We start from the raw sequence: 24,225 nt of genomic DNA, 5'->3' as shown, positions 1-24,225 counted from the left end.
TTGCTCACACAGCAAATCCTGTTTCAGTTTCCAAACAGCCCTCAACTCCCTCACACACTGAAAGGACGCTAGCCAGATGAATACCGATGGATGCTGGCAGGCAGAGGCAGAATTTCTTTTTTCTTATTTTCCTCCCCAAAAACTAAGGTGGTCTCCCCAAACTCCCCAAACTCTAAGCATCTTATACTCTGGAAAATACGGTAAATTTTTTTTAGCATTTTTAGGGATGGTTGGCTGCCCAGAGTGGTTTTTATGAGAGGGATGGCCATTTAAATCAAATAAGTCAACAAAGACTTATGGGTGCTTGAGTGGCGCAGACTGCTAAACAGTCTGTTATTAACAACAGCTGCTTGCAATTACTGCAGGTTCAAGTCCCACCAGGCCCAAGGTCGACTCAGCCTTCCATCCTTTATAAGGTAGGTAAAATGAGGACCCAGATTGTTGGGGGCAATAAAAGTTGACTTTGTATATAATATACAAATAGGATGAAGACTATTGCTTAACATAGTGTAAGCCGCCCTGAGTCTTCGGAGAAGGGTGGGGTATAAATGTAAATAAATAAATAAATAAATAAGAAAGGGGAAACAAAAGGCCTGTGTGTAGCTGTTCCGAGTCCTTACATGATGGCCGCATTCAGCTCCACCGTCTCTTCTCGAAGGCGCCTGGCTTCCTCCTGCATCTGCGAACGCTCCTGCTGCAGTTTGGCAATGTACTCGACCGTCTTCTGGAGGGTCAGAGCGTGGCTGATCTGTGGTGGGGGGCACCAAAGAGAGGGTCCAGACTGAGCTCGGGCGGGAGGCGGGGGGAGGATACCACCCTGGGCCTGAAATCTGGCATTCAGGGGAAGGAGAGGGGGAGGAGGAGGAGGGTGGGAGGAAGGAGGGATAGGAACAATGGAGAGGATGGATGGATGGAAGGAAGGACGGACGGACGGAAGGAAGGAAGGAAGGGATGGACAGGTGGACAGAAAGAAAGAAGGGATAGGATGGAAGGGATAGGAGCAAAGGAAGGGAGGGAGGGAGGGAGGAAGGAGGGATAAGAACAATGGAGAGGATGGATGGATGGAAGGAAGGAAGGAAGGAAGGAAGGAAGGAAGGAAGGAAGGAAGGAAGGAAGGAAGGAAGGAAGGAAGGGATGGACAGAAAGAAAGAAGGGATAGGATGGAAGGGATAGGAACGAAGGGAGGGAGGGAGGGAGGAAGGAGGGATAAGAACAATGGAGAGGATGGATGGATGGAAGGAAGGGATGGACAGGTGGACAGAAAGAAAGAAAGAAGGGATAGGATGGAAGGGATAGGAGCAAAGGAAGGGAGGGAGGGAGGGAGGGAGGAGGGATAGGAACAATGGAGAGGATGGGTGGATGGATGGATGAATGGAAGGAAGGAAGTCAACCCCCCATTAAATCTTCATTTTAGCTGGTGCTTGGAAGCAGCTGCCCCTAACACAGACCTTAGTTTGAAGGATGCAATGCTTGGCAGATATGGAGGAGGGGGAGGAGGAGGAGGAGGGGGAGGAGGAGGAGGAGGAAAACTCTTGGGGGACTCCACCCCCACCCCTCAAGGACTGACTTACCGATTTAGAGTTTGGGGAGACCAGGCTGTTGAGGGTACCAAAGCCAATCTTGATATTACACCTCCGCTTCTGCTCGGCCGAGATGTGCTTCATCCTGCGACTCTGTGCCCATTAATAATAATAATAATAATAATAATAATAATAATAATAATAATATTTTAATTTTTATACCGCCCTTCTCCCGAAGGACTCAGGGTGGTGAACAGCCAGATAAAACAATACAATATATTACGATAAAAACACTATTAAAAAACTTATTCAATATGGCCTAAATTAAATTAAATTAAAACAAAACATTCCACCACCACCCCATTACTTTTAATCCCATGTTTCTCAACCTTGGCCACCGTAAGACAGGTGGACTTCAACTCCCAGAATTCCCCAGCCCAGCCTCCTTCCCCTCCCCTCCCTTTCTTTTCCCTTCCTTCTTTCCTTTCCTTTCATGGTAGTCCTTGACTTCCATTTAGTGACCCTTCAAAGTTGCAACCACATTTAGCGACCGTTCAAAGTTACATGGCACTGAAAGGGGACTTATGACCCATTTTTCACACTTACGACTGTCACAGCATCCCCCGGGGGGGGATGTTATGTGATCAAAATTCAAACCCTTGGCAACCGACTCCTATTTATGACGGTGTCCGCACCTCACTCCCTGATGGTCCTGGCCCCACCTCTGCCTCCGACGCAGAGCCCTCATCCGGGCCTTCCCCAGGACTGGCCCATGCTCTTCCTCAGCCTCATCGCTATCTGACTCCGTTGCCAGCTCTGCAGGTTGCTGGCGGACCACAACACCGTAGCTCGAGGACTCCCTGTTCAAGCCAGGGCCCAGATCTCTCTCTGTCATACCTGAGAGCCGTACCTGAAGCTCAGGGATTCTGCGACACCCCCCCCCCAACCTGTCCCCAACCTGGGTGGGCTGCGGAAGGTGAGGTCTTCTCCCCAGATCCCAGAATTTGCCCTTTTAGAACTTGAAACTTTTTTTGAAGGTTTCATGAGTTCAACTCACCTTGAACAGGGACACCTGCGGCTGCTCAGATGTGCCTTTCCTGGACCTGTTGCTCTGCGGGGATTGAGGGCTGAGGCCCTGCTCGGACGGGTGCGGGGAGGCCTGTCTCGACGGCTGGCAATCTCGGACTTGGGAAGAGAAGAAACGACAACAAAACACACACACACACACACACAGCCCGTCAGCTAAACACAGCTAAGCCGCAGCGGCACAAGAGATTTAATCACCACTTATCTAGCCTGCCCTTTCCTGCAGAGCAGAAAGGGACCGGTCTCTTTTCACTGAGATATGAAACCGGTCCGACACCCGCAACGCTTCGTTTAGTGACGGTCGGAAGTTTAAACGGCACTGCAAAAAGTGACCTTATGGCCGTTTTTCACACTTAATTCTGACCTAATTCAGACACTTGGCAACTGGTTTGTACTTATGACGGTCACAGTGTCTCGGGGGGAGGCTCAACTGATCTCCTTTTGCGACCTTCTTGACAAGCCAAATCCATGGGGGAGCTGCAGTGATTCACTGAACAGTGGCAAGGAAGGTCGCAAAACGGGGCAAAACTCACTTAAGAACCGTCTTGCTTAGCCACAGAAATTGTGTCTTGCTTAGCGATGGAAGCTTTGGGCTGAACAGTGGTCGTAAGGTTGTAACAGTGGTCGTAAGACTGGCCCCTACTGAATGTTGTTATTATTGCACTCAAGGTCCTCTGTAGCTGTTATTCGCTTAACAACTGTGGCAAGAAAGGTCATAAAACAGGGCAAGATTCACTTAACAAAAGGTCTCCCTTGGCCACAGAAATTCAGTTAATCAATTTATTCCAGTCTTAGACCAGAACAAATAAAAACGCTCCGTAAATATACAATTAAAAATTCTAGTATAAAATAATAAATAACCACTAAAATCTATAATAGAATCCAGTCTGTCAATTACAGCAGTGGCCAAAATTGTGGAAACCTTTTGGGGAAATTTTCTGTTTTCTAAAACTAGCTAATAACACCACTTTTTGTTTTTTTTTGGACTAGAACCATAAAATTATATATCCGTGGAAAGATAACTGAATCAAGAATGTCATGCAATAACTTTTATGAAGGATTTGCTATTGGAATAGCAGTTACAGGAGAAAGAAGAAAAGCGAAAGGTAGAAAAAATGAGATATGCAAAAATTATCACTGTGTCAGTTAAAACTTCGTTGGGTAACCTTTAGCATGAATTATGGCCTTCCAACGTCTTCCCATGGAGTGAACGGAGTCTTTTAGTTCTGCAGCTGTTCTAATGTGAAACCAAGATTGAAGGATGGCTTCTATTAACTGGGTTTTATTGCTGGGTCGCTTCTGACTAACAAGTTTCTTTAGTCGGCTGCATAGATTTTCAATGGGGTGAAGATCTGGGCCATTCCCAGGCCATTCCAGCAGTGGAATAGGATTATCTTGAAATTCCCCCCCCAAAAAAGTGGTGTTATTAGCCATCAAACCTCAAAAATACACTTTTCCCAAAAGGTTTCCACAATTTTGGCCACGACTGTATACATGGTCTAACTCAGTGGTTCTCAACCTTTATCATGCTGTGACCCCTTTAATACAATTCCCCATGATGTGGCGACCCCAACCATAAAATTATTTTCGTTTTGAATTTATCGCGCCTGAAGCCGTATTGGCTAGCGATCTGAACTGCTTGCGATTGCCTTGAGGACGGAGGCGTTAAAGCGGAGACTCCTCCCCTATTAAGTTTATGGCGCCTGAAGCCAGATTAGGCTAGCGATTGGGAGTGATTGCAGCCGGCTTGAGAGGGAGACATCAGAGCAAAGATTTCTCTCTTTTTTTAATTCATCGCACCTGAAGCCGAATTCGGCTAGCGATTTGAAGAGCCTGCAGCTGGCTTGTGGAGTCAACCATTGGAGCGCAATTCTTCGACTCGCAAGTATGCTTCCCATATTTCCGATGGTCTTAGGCGACCCCTGGCAAATCGTCATTCGACCCCCAACGGGGTCGCGACCCACAGGTTGAGACCCGCTGGTCTAACTACACTACAATTACAATCCATAAACTGTGTGGCCCGTGGTAGGTTCAACACGAAAAGGGAAACGACTAAGCAGTGCAAAGGGTTTGGCCACGTTTGTTGTATAACGTCACTACGGTGGAGAAGGCAGGCGTTTGCCACGAATCCCCAGTGCTGCTGCGCGGAAACTGGCCACCTGCGCTGTACTTATGGGCTGTTCATCCTTAAGCAGCCACTGAAGATAGGTAGGTCGTAAGTCAAGGACAACTTGTAAAGTGCCAGAAGCCCCCCCAAAAAAACAGCCCCCCCCCAAGCCCGCAGCTCCTCACCTGAGGAGAGGAAGGCACTGTTCAGAATCAAAGGCACAGGCTCCGCAGGGGCGGGCGCAATCTGCTGGGGTTTCCTGGCCCGCAGCCCAGGGCCCGCCATGGGGAGGACAAAAGGTGCCGACGGGTGCAGGATAGCTTGTGGATGTACCACCGTCGCCTGGAGTGTCGTCACCGTACAAGGCACCCCCGCCCCGGGTTGCTGGGGGGCCAGGAGTCCCGCCGGGCTGTGGCTGAAGGCGGTGGCCGGCACGTTCTGCGTTGGGGTGGCCGAGGCGGTGTGGGTGATGACGGAAGGCTTGCCGGGGCCGAACTTCGGCGCCTCGGCCGGAGTGAAGATGGGCACCTGCAAGGCCAGCTCCGGGTTCAAGGAGAGCAGGGTCTGCTGAGGCGGTTGGGATGGGACCTCCGCCTGGAGAGGCAGGCCCAGAGTCGGGAAGCGAGGCAGGAAGTGGGTCTGGGGCAGCTCGGAGGGGAAGCCAGGGGTCTGCAGGCAGGGGCCCCCGTTCTTCAGGCCCAGGCACTGGTCGGGGGAGAGGATGGAGTCAGGCACCGGAGGGGCCACCAGCTCTTCTCCTAGGTTCACGGTCGGAAGCGGGCTCCGTAAAGAGGTCGAGGAGAGGCTCGGGGTCTGAAGAGAGAAAGGAGGCCTGTTAAAGGTCCAATAAATATAACGGCATTTATTATTTTACAGGTAATAAAAGTGCAATCGATCAGTGCTTTTCAACCTGGAGCTCTTTAAAAGGCGTAGACTTCAACTCCCAGAATTCCCCAGCCAGCAGAATTCTGGGAGTTGAAGTCCACCCCTCTTAAAGTGCGCTAACTTGAACAGCATTGGTTAAACCGAGCCACTGAGCTCCAGCAACCATAGAGCCCGTTCTCTAGAGAGGCCAGACTTTGGGGGATTCTGGGAGTTGAAGTTCCACACTTAAATTGGCTGAAGTTGAAAAATACTGCAATCAATAAATAAACAAAGGATGGGAAACTTTAAAGGTTCATACAGAACTAAGGGGAAAACATTGGCTTAAAAGTATTGGTTAAAACGAGCCACTGAGCTCCAGCAACCATAGAGCCCGTTCTCTAGAGAGGCCAGACCTTGGGGAATTCTGGGAGTTGAAGTCCACCCCTCTTAAAGTGCGCTTGCTTGAACAACATTGGCTTAAAAGTATTGGCTAAAACGAGCCACTGAGCTCCAGCAACCATAGAGCCCGTTCTCTAGAGAGGCCAGACTTTGGGGGATTCTGGGAGTTGAAGTTCCACGCTCTTAAATTGGCCAAGGTTGAAAAATACTGCAATAAATAAATAAAGGATGGGAAACTTTAAAGGTTTACACAGAACTAAGGGCGAAAACATTGGCTACTCGGGTGAACTCGGCTGTCCTGTCCCGTCTCACCATCCTACTTCAACGTCACCTCTTCCCTTTCTCACCTGGGCACAATGTTCGATGGCTCCTGACAAAGAGGCGCTCGATGTCAGGCTGGAGGTAGTGGTGGCAGGAGAGGCGAAAATATCTGGCCAAGACAGAAGGAAGAGAATCAAATCCTGGTTATATTTCTTCTAACTCTTTCGGAACAAGCCAGCTCTGTCAGAAAGCACCAAATCCTACATAGGTGCTAAACCTCAGCACACTGACCACTGGATTATTTCTATTTCAAAATTTCTAGCCTTCTGTTTCCAGAATCAGATATCAGATTAAGAAATATCAGATTGCCTTTGAATAATTAGAAAGTTATTTTATGTAATGGGGAGGGGGTTGGGAGACGAAAAGCTTTGGATGTGGTTATTTGGATTGGACTTTACCTTGTGATTGACCCGGGAAGCCGGGGGTGGGGGAGGGAGGGGGATGTTTTGTTTTTTTTTTGGGAGGAGGGGAGGAGGAGGAGGATGTTTTGTTTTTTTTAAAACTCTTTCAATAAAAAAAAAAAAAAAAAAAAAAAAAAAATTTCTAGCCTTCACACACACACACATATATATATGTGCAAGAGTCCCCAAATCACCCTGAGCCGAAGTCTGGAGGAAGAGAGACCTGTTTTTAACAAGGGAAGGAAGCTAGGAGGGGCCAAGGAGTTCTCAACTTTTATTTTTCCTGATAGAGGAGAATATTTGTAGCTCAGGGTTGAACTGTGTGGCCCTGGGTACTCTCTTGAGCTCGGTGGTTTTCTTGCAGACATTTCATGACCCAACTAGGTAACGTCATCAGTTTACTGATGGAAACCACCCAACTCAAGAGAGCACCGAGGACCCCACAGTCTTCCTCCTCCTCCTCTCCCTTCTAGCCCTGATGATGTTCCCTAGTTGGGTCATGAAACGTCTGCGAGAAAACCACCAAGCTCAGAGGGCACCAAGGACCCCCCAGTCTTCCTCCTCCTCTTCTTCTCCTCTGCAAATCCACCCCCCCCCTTCTAGCCCTGATGATGTTCCCTAGCTGGGTCATGAAACGTCTGCAAGGAAGCCACCCAAGGCCCCATAATTCTTTGTGATGGAGACAATATTTCAGGCAGTTCAATCCCCCAAGGATCCTTTCTGTCTAAGGGCCGCCGCTGCCGGCACAGATTGGCAAATCAGGCAAACCACTCGGGCTTACCTGGGAAAAAATCCAGAGTCTCCATCCAGTTGGGCTGCAGAGGGTAGAGTCCAGGCTGGATCATGTCGGCATTGCCCAGGTGTGCTAGAAAAACATGTGAAAAATCAAAACATGAGATTTCGCAGATGTGGCGGGCGAAGGAAGGAAGGACAGGAGGCTTCCTTCTGCAATTAGTTTGGAATATACGAATCAGTTGACAAGGGTCTGAATTTGGATCACGTGACCACGGGGATGTTGCGATGGTCCCAGGTATGAAAAAAAACGGTCGTAAGTCCATTTTTCCAGTGCCATTGTAACTCCAAGCGGTCACTAAATGAGCCATTGTAAACGGAGGACCGTCTATAATGGGGAGCAGACTTGGGAGATATTTCGGGGCAATTTTTGAGGATTGGGGTTCATTTGCATCCTGTTAGAGAGTCCTTGAGGCCACTTGTAGGTTTATCTCCAAGTGGCCTCAACGACTCGCTAAAAAGGATGCAAATGACCAGCTGTCTGCGAGGAAGATCAATCCTTCCGTTCCCCACCATCCAGTCAGAGCTGAAGAAGCTTCTCAGATGAGAAGCGAAACGCCTTCAAAGAAAAACAAAAACAAGGAAGTCCAGTTGCCTCTTGAGAAAAAACGCCTTTGGAACTACCAGCCACTAGGCCCGAGGGAGGCGAAAGCAAAGCCCTACCTCTCTCTTTCGAATTTGGCCAGGCGACCAGCTGGTGACTGGACAGGGTGGAGAAGAGGGTGTCCGAAGATCCTGACATGTAATCGTCGGTGGTGAAAAACTCTTCCAGTTCCATGGGGCTGTCTTTCTTGAAGAAGCCATCGTCCTGTGGGGTGGGGTGGGGTAGGGTGGGGAAGGATAGGAAAAAATGAACCGGAGGAACTGGGGCCCCTGCAGGACGCGGGACAGAAAGGAGACCGAAAAATGATTCTAGCGCTAAGATTGGTATTAATCCTTTAAAACAGGGGTCTCCAACCTTGGCAACTTTTAAGACTTGTGGACTTCAACTCCCAGCATTCCACCAGTTAGCATGGAATCCTCCCCAGCCAGGAATTCTGGGAGTTGAGGTCCACAAGTCTTAAAAGTTGCCGAGTTTGGACTCTTATGTTTAAAGCTTGAAGTCTGTCTTGGATACCTATTTAGGAGTCGAGTTAAACCAAGAATATCCTGGGCACTCATTGGAACAAACAGAACCAGCCAAAAGAATCAAAGGAAGACTGTTGAGTGCTCCATTCAAACAATGAAGAGTTTTATTGGATTATTTTTCTCTTTATAGTAGACTTTCCCCTTCCCCCTTCCCCGTTCTACTCTTCTATAAAACCTCCAGCTTCCAGAGTGCTCTACCTGAGCATTCAGGAGGAGGAGAGCCTCTATTCAATCAATTAAAAGATATAATCTGAGCTTGTTTCAATCATTCGCTCATTGAGCGAGGCCTCTCCTGGACCGAAAAAGCGATAGCCAAAATAAGGTTTACCTGGACCAAACTGGACAGGTCTTCATCTTTGTGCTTTTGTAACTGGAAAACAAAGAGGAAGGAAATGGAAATAATTGAAAGTGAAACCGAAACTAAAAAGAGAGAAGGAGAGAAGGAAGGAAGGATAATTGAAAAATGTGGAAGAGAATTCAAAACACCCATTTTATGGAATCCAAATTGGTTTAGTAATTGAGGGCTACCAATCACAGCCGATACCCCAAATTTATGCAGACAAGATACAAAACAAGACCAGCCATCCTTGTGCCTTGAAGACCCCCTCCTCCCAAAATATTACGCCATTATCTGCGGTCTGACGAAGCTGCCTGATCTGAGATTGGCCTGTTTGCTTAACAAGAGAATCAACTCGGTTATTGTGGCCTCTAGCTGGGAATTCTGCAATCTGAAGTCCCAACCCAGCAGAAAGAGGAAAGTTAGAAGATGCTATGGTAGAAAGTCAGTTTGTATTGTTGTAAAAAAAGTGCCCCTGGAGGAAAGAGTAAAGTTTTCTAAACCTATTCAGCTCCTTGACAAGCTGAGCTCAGAAGGCAACTCCCTGGCAAAAGGGAATTATTTGTACCCGAAATGTCAGCCGTTAAAAGACAAAAAAGACATACTCTTTTCTTGAAGTAGGTTCGCCACTTGTGATATTCTCGTATGACTATGTCAATCCGCTGCCTCCAATATTTCTCATTTGTTCTGCTACCCTAAAAGGAAAAGAAGAAACATAGTAGGAACAGGAGAGATCAAAGTAATTTCAGACAAGCCAACTCAACACAAGTCAACTCAACTCAACCCAATCCAACAAACTCAACTCAACCCCACTAACTCAACTCAACTCAACCCAACCCAACAAACTCAATCCAACCCAACCCACTTAACTCAACCCAACCAACTCAACTCAACCCAATCCAATCTAACCAACTCAACCCAACCCAACCTAACCCAACCCAACTAACTCAACTCAACTCAACCCAACCCAACTCTTTACCAACATACCTCCCATGGATGTCTCCCAAAACCCCCTCCAGGTAGTCCCAAATGGTAGAGTCTCACAAAAGAAGCAACTAAAGGCCATGAAGCTGAGCACCCCATTGATTTGGAAGGAGGGGGAGCCGGGAGAAGTGGTTCCGATGTGCCCACCTGGTGTACCTCAGGAACATCCACAGAACCGTCCAGCGGGGTCACAAAATTGCACACTGGGTTCTTCCTCTTCTCTAGATCTGAAAGAGAGCGAGAGGATTTGCCGGATGGGTTCCTGGTGTGCCTGTTTGATAGTTCCAACTTCAGACGTTCTCTTTTAGATGATTTAACCATGCATGCCTCTCCTAGTCATTGTTTTGTCTAAAACAATATTAGAACAAGACTAGAACTTCCACAAAAAGAAAAGCAGGGCAGGAGGTGAGCCAGAAAGAAAGGCCAACTACAATTCTCCTGGAATCCAAGTCCAGAAACAGGGACCTTGAAGATCATTTCTCACTTCTGATCAACTGCAGGAGACTGTCTTCCTTTCTTATAAATTCTTCACGGGGTTCTGACCACAGATTAAGATCCAGTTCCTTCCGGATATATTAAAAGATAATGTTTTACCAGATCTCCTCTTTGCTGTTTGCAAAACCGGGTTTTAAAAATTCCCTTCTCTTGCCGGAAAGTTCCCGTGAAGAAGCAAATCATAGCTGTTTGGAAATAACTGGACTCTTTTCGGTTCTAACCGGAGACACGCAGGGGGAGGCTCGTTCGAAGAGCTCTCCCGAGACAACGCGGTGCGTTACTCACACTGGATGTACCAAGCCCTCCAGATGGCATTGTTGAGTCGGATTTTGTCTCGACACAGTAACTTCAGCCCTTTGAAGTTCTTCCACTTGGGAGAAACCAAAGTCCCGCTGGAACAAAACAGAGATGACAAAGAGCCATCAGCGGCTCTGAAGTTTGCCCCCCTCCCTTCCCGAAACCTTCGAAAGAAATCACAAAGCGGGTTTTGTTTTGTTTTTTCATGCCAGTTTTGGAGCCCCCCAAAATGGTCACATTTTCATCAACCATTGGAAGAAGGGAAGGGGGGAATATATATATAGAAAACTTAGAACACCGCCGACTCCGATATGATCTGTGTTTAACGCATAGAATCATCTATTGTCATATCCTTCCTGTAAAAGACTACTTCAGCTTCAATCGCAACAATACAAGAGCAAACAATAGATTCAAACTTAATGTCAACCGCTTCAGACTTGATTGCAGAAAAATATGACTTCTGTAACAGAGTTGTTAACGCTTGGAACTCACTACCTGACTCCATAGTCTCTACTCAAAACCCCAAAATCTTCAACCAAAAACTGTCTACTATTGACCTCACCCCATTCCTAAGAGGACTATAAGGGGCGTGCAGAAGAGCACAAAAGTGCCTACCGTTCCTGTCCTATTGCTCTCTTCATTATAATATTATATGCATACTTTTACTTATACTTTTACTTATATGTATTTTTCTCTCATGATGAGTTATTTTATGTTGATGATTGTATATACTGTTATGACAAAATATATATATAGTGTAAGCCGCCCTGAGTCTTCGGAGAAGGGCGGGATATAAATGCAAATAAATAAATATTTAAAATAATAAATATATGTTTATGGTTTGGGAATGAAAAGAAGCTGCAGCTTTAACAGAAAAAAGAATTCTGCTACTGAGTTGTTTAAATGTGGAGAGCAATTATTTTCAGATTATTTTCTGATTTGAGCCAAATGGTGTTAATTCCTATTTCAATGTTTTTTTTTCCTCTCTCTCTCTCTCTCACACACACACACAGCAGCTTTAAGAGGTATAGACCAGCGGTCACCAACTGGTGGTTCACGAGAAAATTTTGGTGGGTCGCAGAAAAAATATTTGCATTTTTTATATTGCACTAACTCAGGGGTCCTCAAACTACGGTCCCTGGGCCGGATACGTGCAATGAATGTTTGTGTTGCTGCAGAGAGTCTCCCCCTTCGGGGTCTTTTTGTGTGGGTTGGAGGGGGGCAGAAATTCCGACTTGGAGGTCTGCTTCAGCCTCCAGGTGTGGGGCTTTGGGCAAAGGCTGGAGGGAAGAGCCGCTGGTGGCGAAGAGCCGGAGGGCCTTGTTCCAGTGGGACTGCATCATGGCCTGGAACTGGTTGACCATCTCAGCCCTGCTGGAGCCTCCAGGCGCCAGTACCTGGCCTTGCACTCCCCCAGGTCTTCCCTCTGCTTGGAAAGCCTATGCTCCTAGTCCTCAGTGAGGCGCTTCTGCTGAGCCTCCTTCTCGGTCAGATCCCCCATCCATTCCCACTTTTAACTCAACTCTCCTGATTTTCTTGCCCATCTTTGAGCTCACCCGCTACCCCAACCGATGCTAACTAGCCCCACCCCTACTGGGCTCGGCTGTCATCCCTTCGCCCGCCTGCTCCTCTCTTTAATGACATTATTCTTGAAATAATCCTGTAAGGGCTCCCAGGCGTGACCGGTTTAAGTCTAGACAGGGCAGGCATGACAGCTGCCTCCCCCTTCTGTTCCATCACTCCAACCAAATCCTCTTTGAAGCTTGTAAGGTGGAATAGCCAAGGGCCTTTGACGCTAAGGAGGGGGGGCGTGCTCAGCTCCCGCTCGGCTTTGGAAAGCAACAACGCATGAAAAGAAAACTGAAGCGCACGGGGTCCGTTTTTTACTTCAAACACTGCAGGGTCCTTCGCTTTCCTCCTGGACCGTAAGCAACACTTGCTAGAAACCTTTCCCATGGTCAAGGCCTAAACCAGTGTCGTCGAACCTATGGCACCATCCCGCGAAGAATGTGGGGCCTCGCTGGGGCCTCTTCTGCGTTCCCGTGATTATACGTGCACTGGTCAGCTGGCCGTTGCACGCGTGAGAACAGCGGACCCCGGAAGAGCAGCGTTCCAGCACACATGCGCAGGCCGGCACCCGATCTTCCAGGTTTGACGTTGCGCGCAGGCACGATGGCCAGCTGTTCGTCGGGCGCGCTTCCATGTTGGTATCCGGGTGCTGGCTCACACATGTGCAATGGATCGCCGCTTTTCTGGGTACTGCCGCTCCTGTGCACGCAAAGGCCAGCGGGGCCGCGCATACCTTGCAGGATGGTTCTGGCACGCAGGTCGGCATGCGGGAACGTCAAAGGTTCGCCATCATGGGCTTAAACCAAAACAAGTATATGGTCCTCCATACCCAAAATAAGCAAATATATTTTCGGCTCCTATTCACGGTTCCTCCTGAGAATGTGCGCGATGCATCTGGGATATAGATTTAGAGAAATTGAATTTCTCTTCCGGGGAAGCAGACGTGGGAATTCCGCTCTTCCTAACCCAAGACTAGCAACCTTTCTTCAAGCAAACCAGTGGTGCAGTTCAGCCGGTTCGATCCGGATTGTGCGAACCGGTAGAGGCAGCTGCAGGAGGCCCCGCCCACCTGCCCTGATGTCATTTTTTACCCTCTTGGACCAAGGTTGGCGACAGGACTGAGGAATTTGTGTTGGGAGGAATTTGCTTTAATTTAGTTGGACTACGCTGAGAATGAAGTAATTCTCAGCTGTTCGAATAAAGTTTGCTTGTTTTTACACTGACTGAGTTTCCTACTAGCTATTTGGGCCTGGGTCACAACAGATCCTGGCCAACATTCAGGGTTAGTGGTGATTCTGGATTGATTCCACATTTGAAGAAGGCTCCTGCGCAGTTCTGCAAAATAATGACGTCCCAGTTTTTCATTAGTCGACACCTCCCTCCCCTCCCGACTGGAGGAAAGGGAGCTGGACAAAGCCGGCGAGCTTCCAGACCGAGCGGTTTCTGACATATGACAGGTGGGAAACCTAAAACCCTTTTCTGTCATCGAGGGTTACATCAGGTTCTCTCTCCAGCCCAGCGGTCTATAAATACATCGAAGGCAAGGGAGGATCTGGTTCAAATGGTCTGGAAAAGAAGTAGCTCACTTCTCTCTCTCACGCACAGACACACAGATGGCAAAAAATATACCGCAAAGTGTCTCTGGGTTGACCATTGTTCGGGTTTTCTCCCGTGTAAAATTGGAAGTGTCTTGGCGACGTTTCGACGAAGTCTCATTCGTCATCTTCAGGCTACAGCTTCGTGCTTCTGGGAGCAATTGCTGTCATTGATTGCTCCCAGAAGCACGAAGCTGTAGCCTGAAGATGACGAATGAGACTTCGTCGAAACGTTGCCAAGACACTTCCAATTTTACGCGGGAGAAAACCCGAATAACCAAAGACATATATATATATATATATATATAATATTTTATATCTATCCATCCATCCATCATCTATCCTTCTCCCTCCCTCCCTCCCTCTATATATATCATCCATTATCTATCTATCTATCATCTTTTATATCTATCTATCTATTCATCATCGATCTCTCTCTCCCTCCCTCTATATATCATCCATCTATTATCTATCTATCTATCCATCCATCCATCCATGCATCAATCCATCCATCATCTATCCCTCTCTCTCCCTCCCTCTCTCTCTCTATATCATCCATCTATTATCTATTTATCTATCATTATCCATCTATCATTATCTATCCATTTATCTATCATTATCCATCTATCTAACAGCGTTCCGTGTGCCTTTGGCATTGAGTCATGCCGGCCACATGACCACGGAGACGTCTTCGGACAGCGCTGGCTCTTCGGCTTTGAAACGGAGATGAGCACCCCCCCCTAGAGTCGGGAACAACTAGCACGTATGTGCAAGGGGAACCTTTACCTTTACCTTATCCATCCATCCATCCATCCATCCATCCATTCATCATCTATCCCTCTCTCCCTCCCTCTCTCTATATATATCATCCATCTATTATCTATTTATCTATCATTATCCATCTATCATTATCTATCCATTTATCTATTCCATCAACACTGTCAGACTATTTACTGAATCTGCACTACTATTAATCGTTTCATAGTTCCCATCACCAATCTCTTTCCACTTATGACTGTATGACTATAACTTGTTGCTGGCAATCCTTATGATTTATATTGATATATTGACCATCAATTGTGTTGTAAATGTCGTACCTTGATGAAGGTATCTTTTCTTTTATGTACACTGAGAGCATCTGCACCAAGACAAATTCCTTGTGTGTCCAATCACACTTGGCCAATAAAATTCTATTCTATCCATCTAACAGCGTTCCGTGCGCCTTTGGCATTGAGTCATGCCGGTTACATGACCACGGAGACGTCTTCGGACAGCGCTGGCTCTTCGGCTTTGAAATGGAGATGAGCACCGCCCCCTAGAGTCAGGAACGACTAGCACGTATGTGCGAGGAGAACCTTTACTTTTACCTTATCCATCCATCCATCCATCCATCTATCTATCTATCTATCTATCTATCTATCTATCTATCTATCTATCTATCTATCTATCTATCTATCTATCTATCTATCTATCTATCTATCTATCTATCTATCTATCTATCTATCTATCCCTATACCATTCCGGACCAATGGTTGTCCAATATGTTCAATTTCTCCTCCAGCAAAAGATCTCCGCTGAAAGCGACCCCTTTTGCTTGGAGGCGAAGGACCCACCACATCAGGCATCTGCCGTAGGACAAAATCCAGATTCCTGGCCAGCCCTTATCAGCAGAAGACAAGCCCGAGTGGTTGACAAGGAAGTCAGGCCGGCCCACCGGGTGCCAGGGAAATATCTAACTGGTTTTGCATGGTGGGGACAGCGGCCCAGCGATGAGCGTTCAAACAGCCTCCACTTAACACTTCACGAACGGAGTGCCCGTCTTATCAAGCAGCACTTCAGTATCCTATCATGCAGAAGAGTTGGCCAGCTCGACAAAATGAGCAAAATCTGAACGAAGGGCGTGTAACTGGATTAAAGACGGCATTTTTTTTCCCCCTGGCGGATTTATTTCCCCAGCGCAGCTTCTCCCACTCTCCCAGTCTCCCCAATGCCAAAAAAAAAAAAAAAAAAAAGGCTGCTTGGGTGTAGAAATGAAAAAGAGAACAAAGCAGACGAGCCGTTTCGCGCCCCCCCCCCTCAGAGGAAGGGGATGGACCAGGGGTGAAATCCAGCAGGTTCTGACGAACCGGTAGCGGAAATTTTGAGCAGTTCAGAGAACGGGCAAATACCACCTCTGGCTGGCCCCAGAGTCGGGTGGGAATGGGGATTTTGCAACGTCCTTCCCCCAGGAGTGGGGAGGGAATGAAGATTTTGCAGTATCCTTCTCCCAGGAGTGGGGAGGGAATGGAGATTTTACAGTATCCTTCCCCCAGGAATGGGGAGGGAATGGGGATTTTGCAACGTCCTTCCCCCAGGAGTGGGGAGGGAATGAAGATTTTGCAGTATCCTTCTCCCAGGAGTGGGGAGGGAATGGAGATTTTACAGTATCCTTCCCCCAGGAATGGGGAGGGAATGGGGATTTTGCAACGTCCTTCCCCCAGGAGTGGGGAGGGAATGAAGATTTTGCAGTATCCTTCTCCCAGGAGTGGGGAGGGAATGGAGATTTTACAGTATCCTTCCCCCAGGAATGGGGAGGGAATGGGGATTTTGCAACGTCCTTCCCCCAGGAGTGGGGAGGGAATGAAGATTTTGCAGTATCCTTCTCCTGGAGTGGGGAGGGAATGGAGATTTTACAGTATCCTTCCCCCAGGAATGGGGAGGGAATGGGGATTTTGCAACGTCCTTCCCCCAGGAGTGGGGAGGGAATGAAGATTTTGCAGTATCCTTCCCCTGCCACGCCCACCAAGCCACGCCCACAGAACCAGTAGTAAAAAAAAATTGGTTTTTACTACTGGGATGGACCCCTTCCGTACAACAGAGATCAGAAGCTCCTCCAAATCCAAGTGGACCAAGTCCAATTGGGGAGAAGGAAGGAGGGGGAAAAATGATTTAAAATTTCAGATCTGGCCCAAACGCCAAGAGTCTTTTTTCCCCACCTGGGAAGCCGTAAAAGCACCTGAACTCTTTCGCACTGTATTTGCATCAAGAATAAAGTAATCTGACAAAACTCTCCACCTGTTTGCTAAGGTGTGGCACGAAGCCTATTTTAGCCTGTCCAGAACTACATTTTTCTGCACCGGCAAAGAGGCTAAAAGCAGCTCCATTTGCAGGTGTTTGCCTGGCATTTCCAGGCGATATTTCTCAACCGTGTGAACCCTGCACTGTGCCTGTATTTAAAATTAAACCCATGCAAGTGACATGAGTCTTACTCCAGTTCTTGTAGGAATCGGCTACATAGCGAGCCGATTTTGGCCTCCTATTTCACAACAGGCCAAAAAAAACAAAAAAAAAACTTTTCTATAAACAGGAAATGAAGTGGGCCGCAAGTAGGAACAGAGCTTTCGAAGCTGGGAAGTGAATTAGTCACACAAAACCAAACTCAGGAATAGCAGCCGGTCACATCTCACAACCCCCAGCATTGTTCCTCCAGGAAAACATTCACACATTATCTCCTGAAAGATCTCACTAGGCCCGCTTAAAAGCAGCACAGCCTTCCCATGGAGGGAGGGAGGGAAACAGAAAGAAAGAAAGAAAGAAAGAAAGAAAGAAAGAAAGAAAGAAAGAAAGAAAGAAAGAAAGAAAGAAAGAAAGAAAGAAAGAGAAAGAAAGAAAGAAAGAAAGGAAGGAAGGAAGGAAGGAAGGAAGGAAGGGAGAGAAAAGGAAGGAAGGAAGAAAGGAAGGAAGGAAGGAGGAGGGAGGGAGGGAGAGGGAAGAGAGAGAAAAGAGGAGGAGGGAGAGAAAAAGAGAGAGAAAGAGGGGAGAGGGGGGGGAAGGAGAGGGAGGGAGGAAGAAAGAAAGAGGGAAGGAGAGAAAGAGGGTAGAGGAGTGGGAGGGGGAGGGAGAAGGGGAGAAAGAGAAAAAGAGGGAGAGAAAAAGGGAAGGAGAGGGAGGGAGATAAAGAGGGTAAAGGGGAGGATGAGGGGAAGGGGGAGAAAGAGGGAGGGAGAGAAAGAGAGGGAAGGAGAGGAGGGAGAAAGAGGTAGAGGAATGGGAGGGAGAGGGGAGAAAGAGGAGGGAGGAAGAAAGAAAGAGGGAAGGAGAGAAAGAAGGTAGCAGAGAGGGGAGACGGAGGAGAGGGAAGAGAGAAAAGAGGAGAGAAAAGGGAGGGAGAGAGAGAGAGAGAAAAGAGGGAAGGAGAGGAGGAGAGAGGAGGGAGAGGGGAGAAAGAGGGGAGAAAGAGGAGGGAGGAGGAGAGAAAAGGGAAGGAGAGGGAGGGAGAGAAAGAGGGTAGAGGAATGGGAGGAGAGGGAAGAGAGAAAAGGAGGGAGAGAGAGAAAAGAGGGAAGGAGAGAAAAGAGGGTAGTGGAGAGGAGACAGAGGGAGAGGGAAGTGAGAGAAAAGAGGAGAGAAAAGGGAAGGAGAGGGAGGGGAGATAAAGAGGGTAAAGGAGTAGGAGGAAGAGGGGAGGGGAGAAAGAGGGGAGGAGGAGAGAAAAGAGGGAAGGAGAGAGGAGGAGAGAAAAGAGGTAGAGGAATGGGAGGGAGAGGGGAGAAAGAGGAGGGAGAGAAAGAAAGAGGAAGGAGAAAGAAGGTAGCAGAGAGGGGAGACGGAGGGAGAGGGGAGAGGGAAGAGAGAGAAAAGAGGAGAGAAAAGGGAGGGAGAGGGAGGGGAGATAAAGAGGGTAAAGGAGTAGGAGGAAGAGGGGAGGGGAGAAAGAGGAGGGAGGAGGGAGAGAAAAGGAAGGAGAGGAGGGAGAAAGAGGGTAGAGGAATGGGAGGGAGAGGGGAAAGAGGAGGAGAGAGAGAGAAAAGAGGAAGGAGAGAAAAGAGGGTAGTGGAGAGGGAGACAGAGGGAGAGGGGAAGTGAGAGAAAAAGAGGGAGAGAAAAAGGGAAGGAGAGGGAGGGAGATAAAGAGGGTAAAGGAGTAGGAGGAAGAGGGGGAGGGGGAGAAAGAGGGACAGGAGTGGGAAGGAGAGAAGGCAGGAGAGAGGGAGGGAGAGAAAGAGGGTAGAGGAATGGGAGGGAGAGGGGGGGAAAGAGGGAGGGAGAGAGAGAGAAAAAAAGAGGGAAGGAGAGAAAGAGGGTAGTGGAGAGGGAGACAGAGGGAGAGGGGAAGTGAGAGAAAAAGAGGGAGAGAAAAAGGGAAGGAGAGGGAGGGAGATAAAGAGGGTAAAGGAGTAGGAGGAAGAGGGGGAGGGGGAGAAAGAGGGGGGGAGGGAGAGAAAAAGGGGGAAGGAGAGGGAGGGAGAGAAAGAGGGTAGAGGAATGGGAGGGAGAGGGGGAGAAAGAGGGAGGGAGAGAGAAAGAAAGAGGGAAGGAGAGAAAGAAGGTAGCAGAGAGGGAGACGGAGGGAGAGGGGAGAGAAAAGAGGGAGAGAAAAAGGGAAGGAGAGGGAGGGAGATAAAGAGGGTAAAGGAGTAGGAGGAAGAGGGGGAGGGGGAGAAAGAGGGAGGGAGGGAGAGAGGGAGAGAAAAAGGGAGAGAAGGCAGGAGAGAGGGGAAAAAAGAGGGGGAGAGGAAAAGAGAGAGAGAGAGAGACAGACAACAATCTGCAGAAATAGATCGATGTCCAGATAAGACCAGAACTTCTAGAAGTGACAAACATGAAATATATGAAAATATAACCAGACAGAAGGCGAATCAGGCTAATGGAAAGTCCTCTAGAGTTGCTTCTAGGAGAGACGGACAGCAGATAAATTTAATGTCAAAATAATAATAATCATCATCATCATCATCCCATCCCGTTTTTCACGTGTACTGAACTCTGCTAACCTCTCCACCGGCGGTGATTCATATGCCACGAAGGGCCAGAATAGACGTTTTCTGCTTCCCCATAATAACCATTTTCCGAATGCTTAAAATGAGGAAACTCCGGCTACAATTGAGTCATAAAACTACCAGCAGGAAAACACGACAGGTTTGGGAAGCTCAAAACAGGCTCGATTCCAGCTGATAAAAGCAGTTTAGGAACACAGTCGAGGTCCAGGGAAAACCCCTTCTTTACCAAAACATGACCAGGTCCAGAATACAGGGAGTCCTCGAATTACGGCTGTTGGCTTAGCGGTCGTGAAAAGTTACGACGGAACTCCCCGGCGCTACTTACGATCCAGATTCAACCTTCTGACCTCGCCCTGAGCCAAGAAGTCACGTTTTTTGATCTCTCGGCAACCGACATGCGTTTTTGCGGCCATTCTTAGCGTGTCCTCCGCGACCGTCACTGATGGCATTTTTGGCTATGAACCTTCTTAAATACTTTGATAAACCCATAAAATAAACGATCCGGTGTTTATTTCCTGTTTCTGACCAAAAACGACGACGACCACCAGCCATTGTAGATAACGGATTCGTTTAAAGATTGCAGCGTTGGCTTTGTAAAATCGGGCGCAGTAAGATTGTGACTCGTTTAATGACAGGCCTGATTGTAATTCCGGGATCAATGGCAGCCATAAGTTGAAGATCACCTCTAAATATAAGGTCCGTCCAGGACAGGGGTCTGCAACCTTAAACACCCAAAGAACCATTTGGACCCGTTTCCCACAGAAAAGAAAACACAGGGAGCCACAAAACCCTTCCCGTGCCTGACTATTAGGGTTGAAATTCTGACTAAACTAGCCTATGTAGTTGAATTAAACGTTATGTTTTCTTCTGAAACTTTTCTTTTCTTGGATCTATCCATGGTTGGCCTACCAGGGGCTGAAAAGCTCAATAAATCGTGTGCCGGGTGGGTGTTGCACATTGGTGGTTGTGACGTATATTTTGAGTGACAGGGAGCCGCAGCAGAGGGGTGAAAGGGCCACATGCAGCTCCAGAGCCGCAGGTTGCTGACCGCTGGTCCGGGACAAGGTACCCAACGAACTGGACAAGCATTATTTCTTTCCGGGGGGGGGGGAAAGCTTTTGATCAGTTGACTAAACTCCAGAAATATAGTTATAGCAGGAAAGAAACAGATCACCAAAATAAGTGATCTTTGCAAAATCCTTGTGCTAACTGCCACAATGCAGCTAGTCCTCGACATATGACCACCATGGAGCCCAAAATGTCTGCTGCTAAGTGAGACGTTTGTTCAGTGAATTTGGCCCCCGCTGTATGAAAGTTTCCTGCCACGGTTGTTAAGTGAATGGTTGCATTTGTTAAATTAGTAACACCGTCATTAAGTGAACTCTTTGCTCGTCAGAAGATCACAAAAGGCCGGTTCATACTAGTTCGGGCTCTATGACAGCCTATTTAGGCACGTTTTCGAGGTCGGGTGCATGTGCAAAAGGCACGAGTGCGGGCGAAGTGAGCAGGCGCATGTAGGAACCAGTGGTAAGAATATTGGAAACCCACCAATGACCGTCATAAATACAAACCAGATCTCAAACACCCAAATGTAAATCACGTGACAGTCCCAAGTGTGTGAAAAAATGGTCATAATTCACTTATTTCAACGCCGTTGTAACTTTGGTCACTCAACGAACTGTTATAAGTCAAGGACTACCCTGCATATTATTTGGTCTTAGTCGCCACAGGAGGACTAAACCCTAAACTGGCTTCCAGTCTGATCCAGCATGCTTCTTCCGCCACGTACACGCACACTTTCCTCCTGTTTTCTCGCCGCGATTCAAAAAGCGAACATTCTGCAAACAAATTTTGCTGAAGCGTAAAACTTTTCTTGGCCTCAGCGAAAGGGGAGCCGAGCGCTCCTCCGGAATAAATCCCCACCTTATAAATACGCTTTGAAAGTTTGTTCTTGCTTCCCTAATATGGGATCCGCTTCCAAGCCAGAGCAGAAAACTTGTAACTTACAGCTGTTCCCGGGTGAAAACCACACACAACTTCAGCCCTGTTGCAAACGGAAACTTAGCAGGGTTTTTTACTTTAAAAGAACGGACTTCGTTTGTTATCTTTATATTGCATTTTTACAGGTACAAATTAATGCAAAGTGGGGGCGGTTGTTTTTTTGTTTTTTGTTTAGAGCATGCAAATGCTTTATTTATTTATTTATTTATTTACTGTACTTGTAAATGCAACTTAAATATAAACATGTCCTTAAACAACAGCTAGAGATAGAGGCAACAGCCAAGTCCCAAGGCAGGAGGAACAGAAAGGGAAGAAGATAAAAAGCAACAAAATCCAGAAATGTTAAAAGTGAACCAAAAAAGGGGGAAAACAGCCACCAGCTGCCAGTTTCAAGTCCTTTCCTTTGTTTCAGCAACACAAGTTAGTTCTCCCTTAGCGACTGTTCAGAGTTACAACAGAACCCCCCCCCCAAAAAAAAGCTACTTATGACCCAGTTCTGACAGCTGCACACACCCGACAGCTCACACCAGCTCACCATCATAGCCATTATAGCGTCTTGCAGAGTTCTACTATCCTGTCATTGGGTGGGGGGGCAGAGACCCCTGCCCCTCAATCTGGGCTGGAAAGGGTTTTTTAAAAAATGATTTATCTGGGGGTGGCTCTCCTCCAATATTCCTGGCTATCTCCTTTGCTCTCGCCTAGCAGCTGCTGCCCCCCCTCCAGCCTTCTGCAGCCCTCTCTCACCCCAGTTCTGACCCCTTGGCCTTCTGCAGCCCCCCCCTCCAGGAACTCCTTTTACACCTTGCCCCCTCCTGTTCCCCTGAGACCCTCATCCCCCTCCCCAACAAGCCTTCCTGCTCCAAAGACTCCCCTCCCTCCCCCCTGACAGGATCCCCTTCTCTGTGATTTGTCCCTCCTCCCAAGCCCCTCCTCACCCCTGGCTACTCCAAAGCCCCTCATCCCCTGCCCCTCTAGTCCCTCATCCCTCCCCTCCCAAATCCCCTGCCCTCTGGTCTCTGTCCCTCCTTCCCAGACCCTCCTGCCTCACCCTCCCCAAACCCTCACCCCACCGTCTGCTCACTGTGTAACCTGTCCCTCCCTCCCTCCCCAGCCCTCTCCTTATTCCTCATCTCCTCCCCAAATAACTCTTCCTGCTCCCAAGACCCCGCCTCCCTCCCCTGTCAGGATCCCCACTCTGTGATGTGTCCCTCCTCCCCAGCCCCTCCTCACCCCTGGCTCCTCCAAAGACCCTCAGCTCCCTCCCCAAATCCCCTGCCCTCTGGTCTCTGTCCCTCCCTCCCCAGCCCCTCCTTATTCCTCATCTCCTCCCCAAATAACTCTTCCTGCTCCCAAGACCCCTCCCTCCCCTGCCAGTATCCCCACTCTGGGATCTGTCCCTCCCTCCCCAGCCCCTCCTCACCCCTGGCTCCTCCAAAGACCCCTCCTCCCTCCCCAAATCCCCTGTCCCTCCTCCCCAGCCCCTCCTTATTCCGCATCTCCTCCCCAAATAACTCTTCCTGCTCCCAAGACACCCCCCGCCAGGATCCCCACTCTGGGATGTGTCCTCCTCCCCAGCCCCTCCTCACCCCTGGCTCCTCCAAAGATCCTCCTCTCCCTCCCCAAATCCCCTGCCCTCTGGTCTCTGTCCCTCCTCCCCAGCCCCTCCTTATTCCTCATCTCTCCTCCCCAAATCCCTCAAACCTTCCTGCTCCCAAGACCCCACTCCCTCCCCTGCCAGTATCCCCACTCTGGGATCTGTCCCTCCTCCCCAGCCCCTCCTCACCCCTGGCTCCTCCAAAGACCCCTCCTCCCTCCCCACATCCCCTGTCCCTCCCTCCCCAGCCCCTTCTTTATTCCTCATCTCCCTCCCCAAATAACTCTTCCTGCTCCCAAGACCCCCCCACCAGGATCCCCACTCTGTGATGTGTCCCTCCTCCCCAGCCCCTCCTCACCCCTGGCTCCTCCAAAGACCCCCCTCCCCCCTCCCCACATCCCCCTGCCCACCTGTAGGCCAGGCTCATGCACTCGAAGAGCTTGGTGAGGGAGGCGTCGATGCTGAGGCGGCCGTCGCGGGGCCCCCCGGCGCCCCTTCCTCCTCCTCCTCCTCCTCCTCCTCCTCTTCCCGCCGCCGCCGCCTCCTCCGCCTCCTCCGCCGCGGCCTCCCCGCGGGCCCAGCCGCCGAAGCGGTACGTCTGGCAGGTCTGCTCGTTGACGGTGTCGAAGTCGTAGCCCTTCTTGGGCGGGTGCTCGCTGTGCGGCGAGGAGACCATGAAGTGGCCCGAGTGGATGATCTGGGCTCCTCCGCCCGAGGCCCCCGACGGCCCCCCCGGCCCCTCCGACGCCCCCGGGGCCTCCTCCTCGCTGCCCCCCGACCACGACGACGACGACGAAGACGGCCGGGACGCCGCGGGGCGACGGCCGCGACGCCGCTGCTGCTGCTGCTGCTGCTGCCGGGCAAGAGGGGGGCCCGCCGGCCCGGCCCGCAGAGACCCCCCGGAGGCCATCGCGGAGCCCCCGACGCCGCCGACGCCGCCCCGGCCCTCGCGGGTGGGCGGGGCCCCGGAGGAGGGAAC

The 24,225-nt window shown here is 49.1% G+C and overlaps 1 protein-coding gene across 1 annotated transcript; it reads right to left on the bottom strand.

The window, feature by feature from the left end:
- Positions 1 to 590: 590 nt before the first annotated feature.
- Positions 591 to 24,225, bottom strand: MLXIP (MLX interacting protein). The gene is made up of 12 exons (XM_058158154.1): positions 23,657 to 24,225; positions 10,720 to 10,826; positions 10,087 to 10,166; positions 9,561 to 9,650; positions 8,947 to 8,988; positions 8,154 to 8,298; positions 7,480 to 7,563; positions 6,324 to 6,406; positions 4,899 to 5,526; positions 2,578 to 2,705; positions 1,572 to 1,673; positions 591 to 748 (listed from the first exon to the last, which is right to left on the bottom strand). The coding sequence occupies exons 1-12, from the start codon at positions 24,154 to 24,156 to the stop codon at positions 617 to 619; spliced, it is 2,121 nt and encodes a 706-aa protein (XP_058014137.1). The 5' UTR covers positions 24,157 to 24,225; the 3' UTR covers positions 591 to 616.

Source organism: Ahaetulla prasina, chromosome 15 (genome assembly GCF_028640845.1).
Source record: "Ahaetulla prasina isolate Xishuangbanna chromosome 15, ASM2864084v1, whole genome shotgun sequence".
NCBI lineage: Eukaryota > Metazoa > Chordata > Lepidosauria > Squamata > Colubridae > Ahaetulla > Ahaetulla prasina.
The sequence above is the reverse complement of the archived record's forward strand: the minus strand, read 5'-3'. Positions and strand labels throughout refer to the sequence as shown.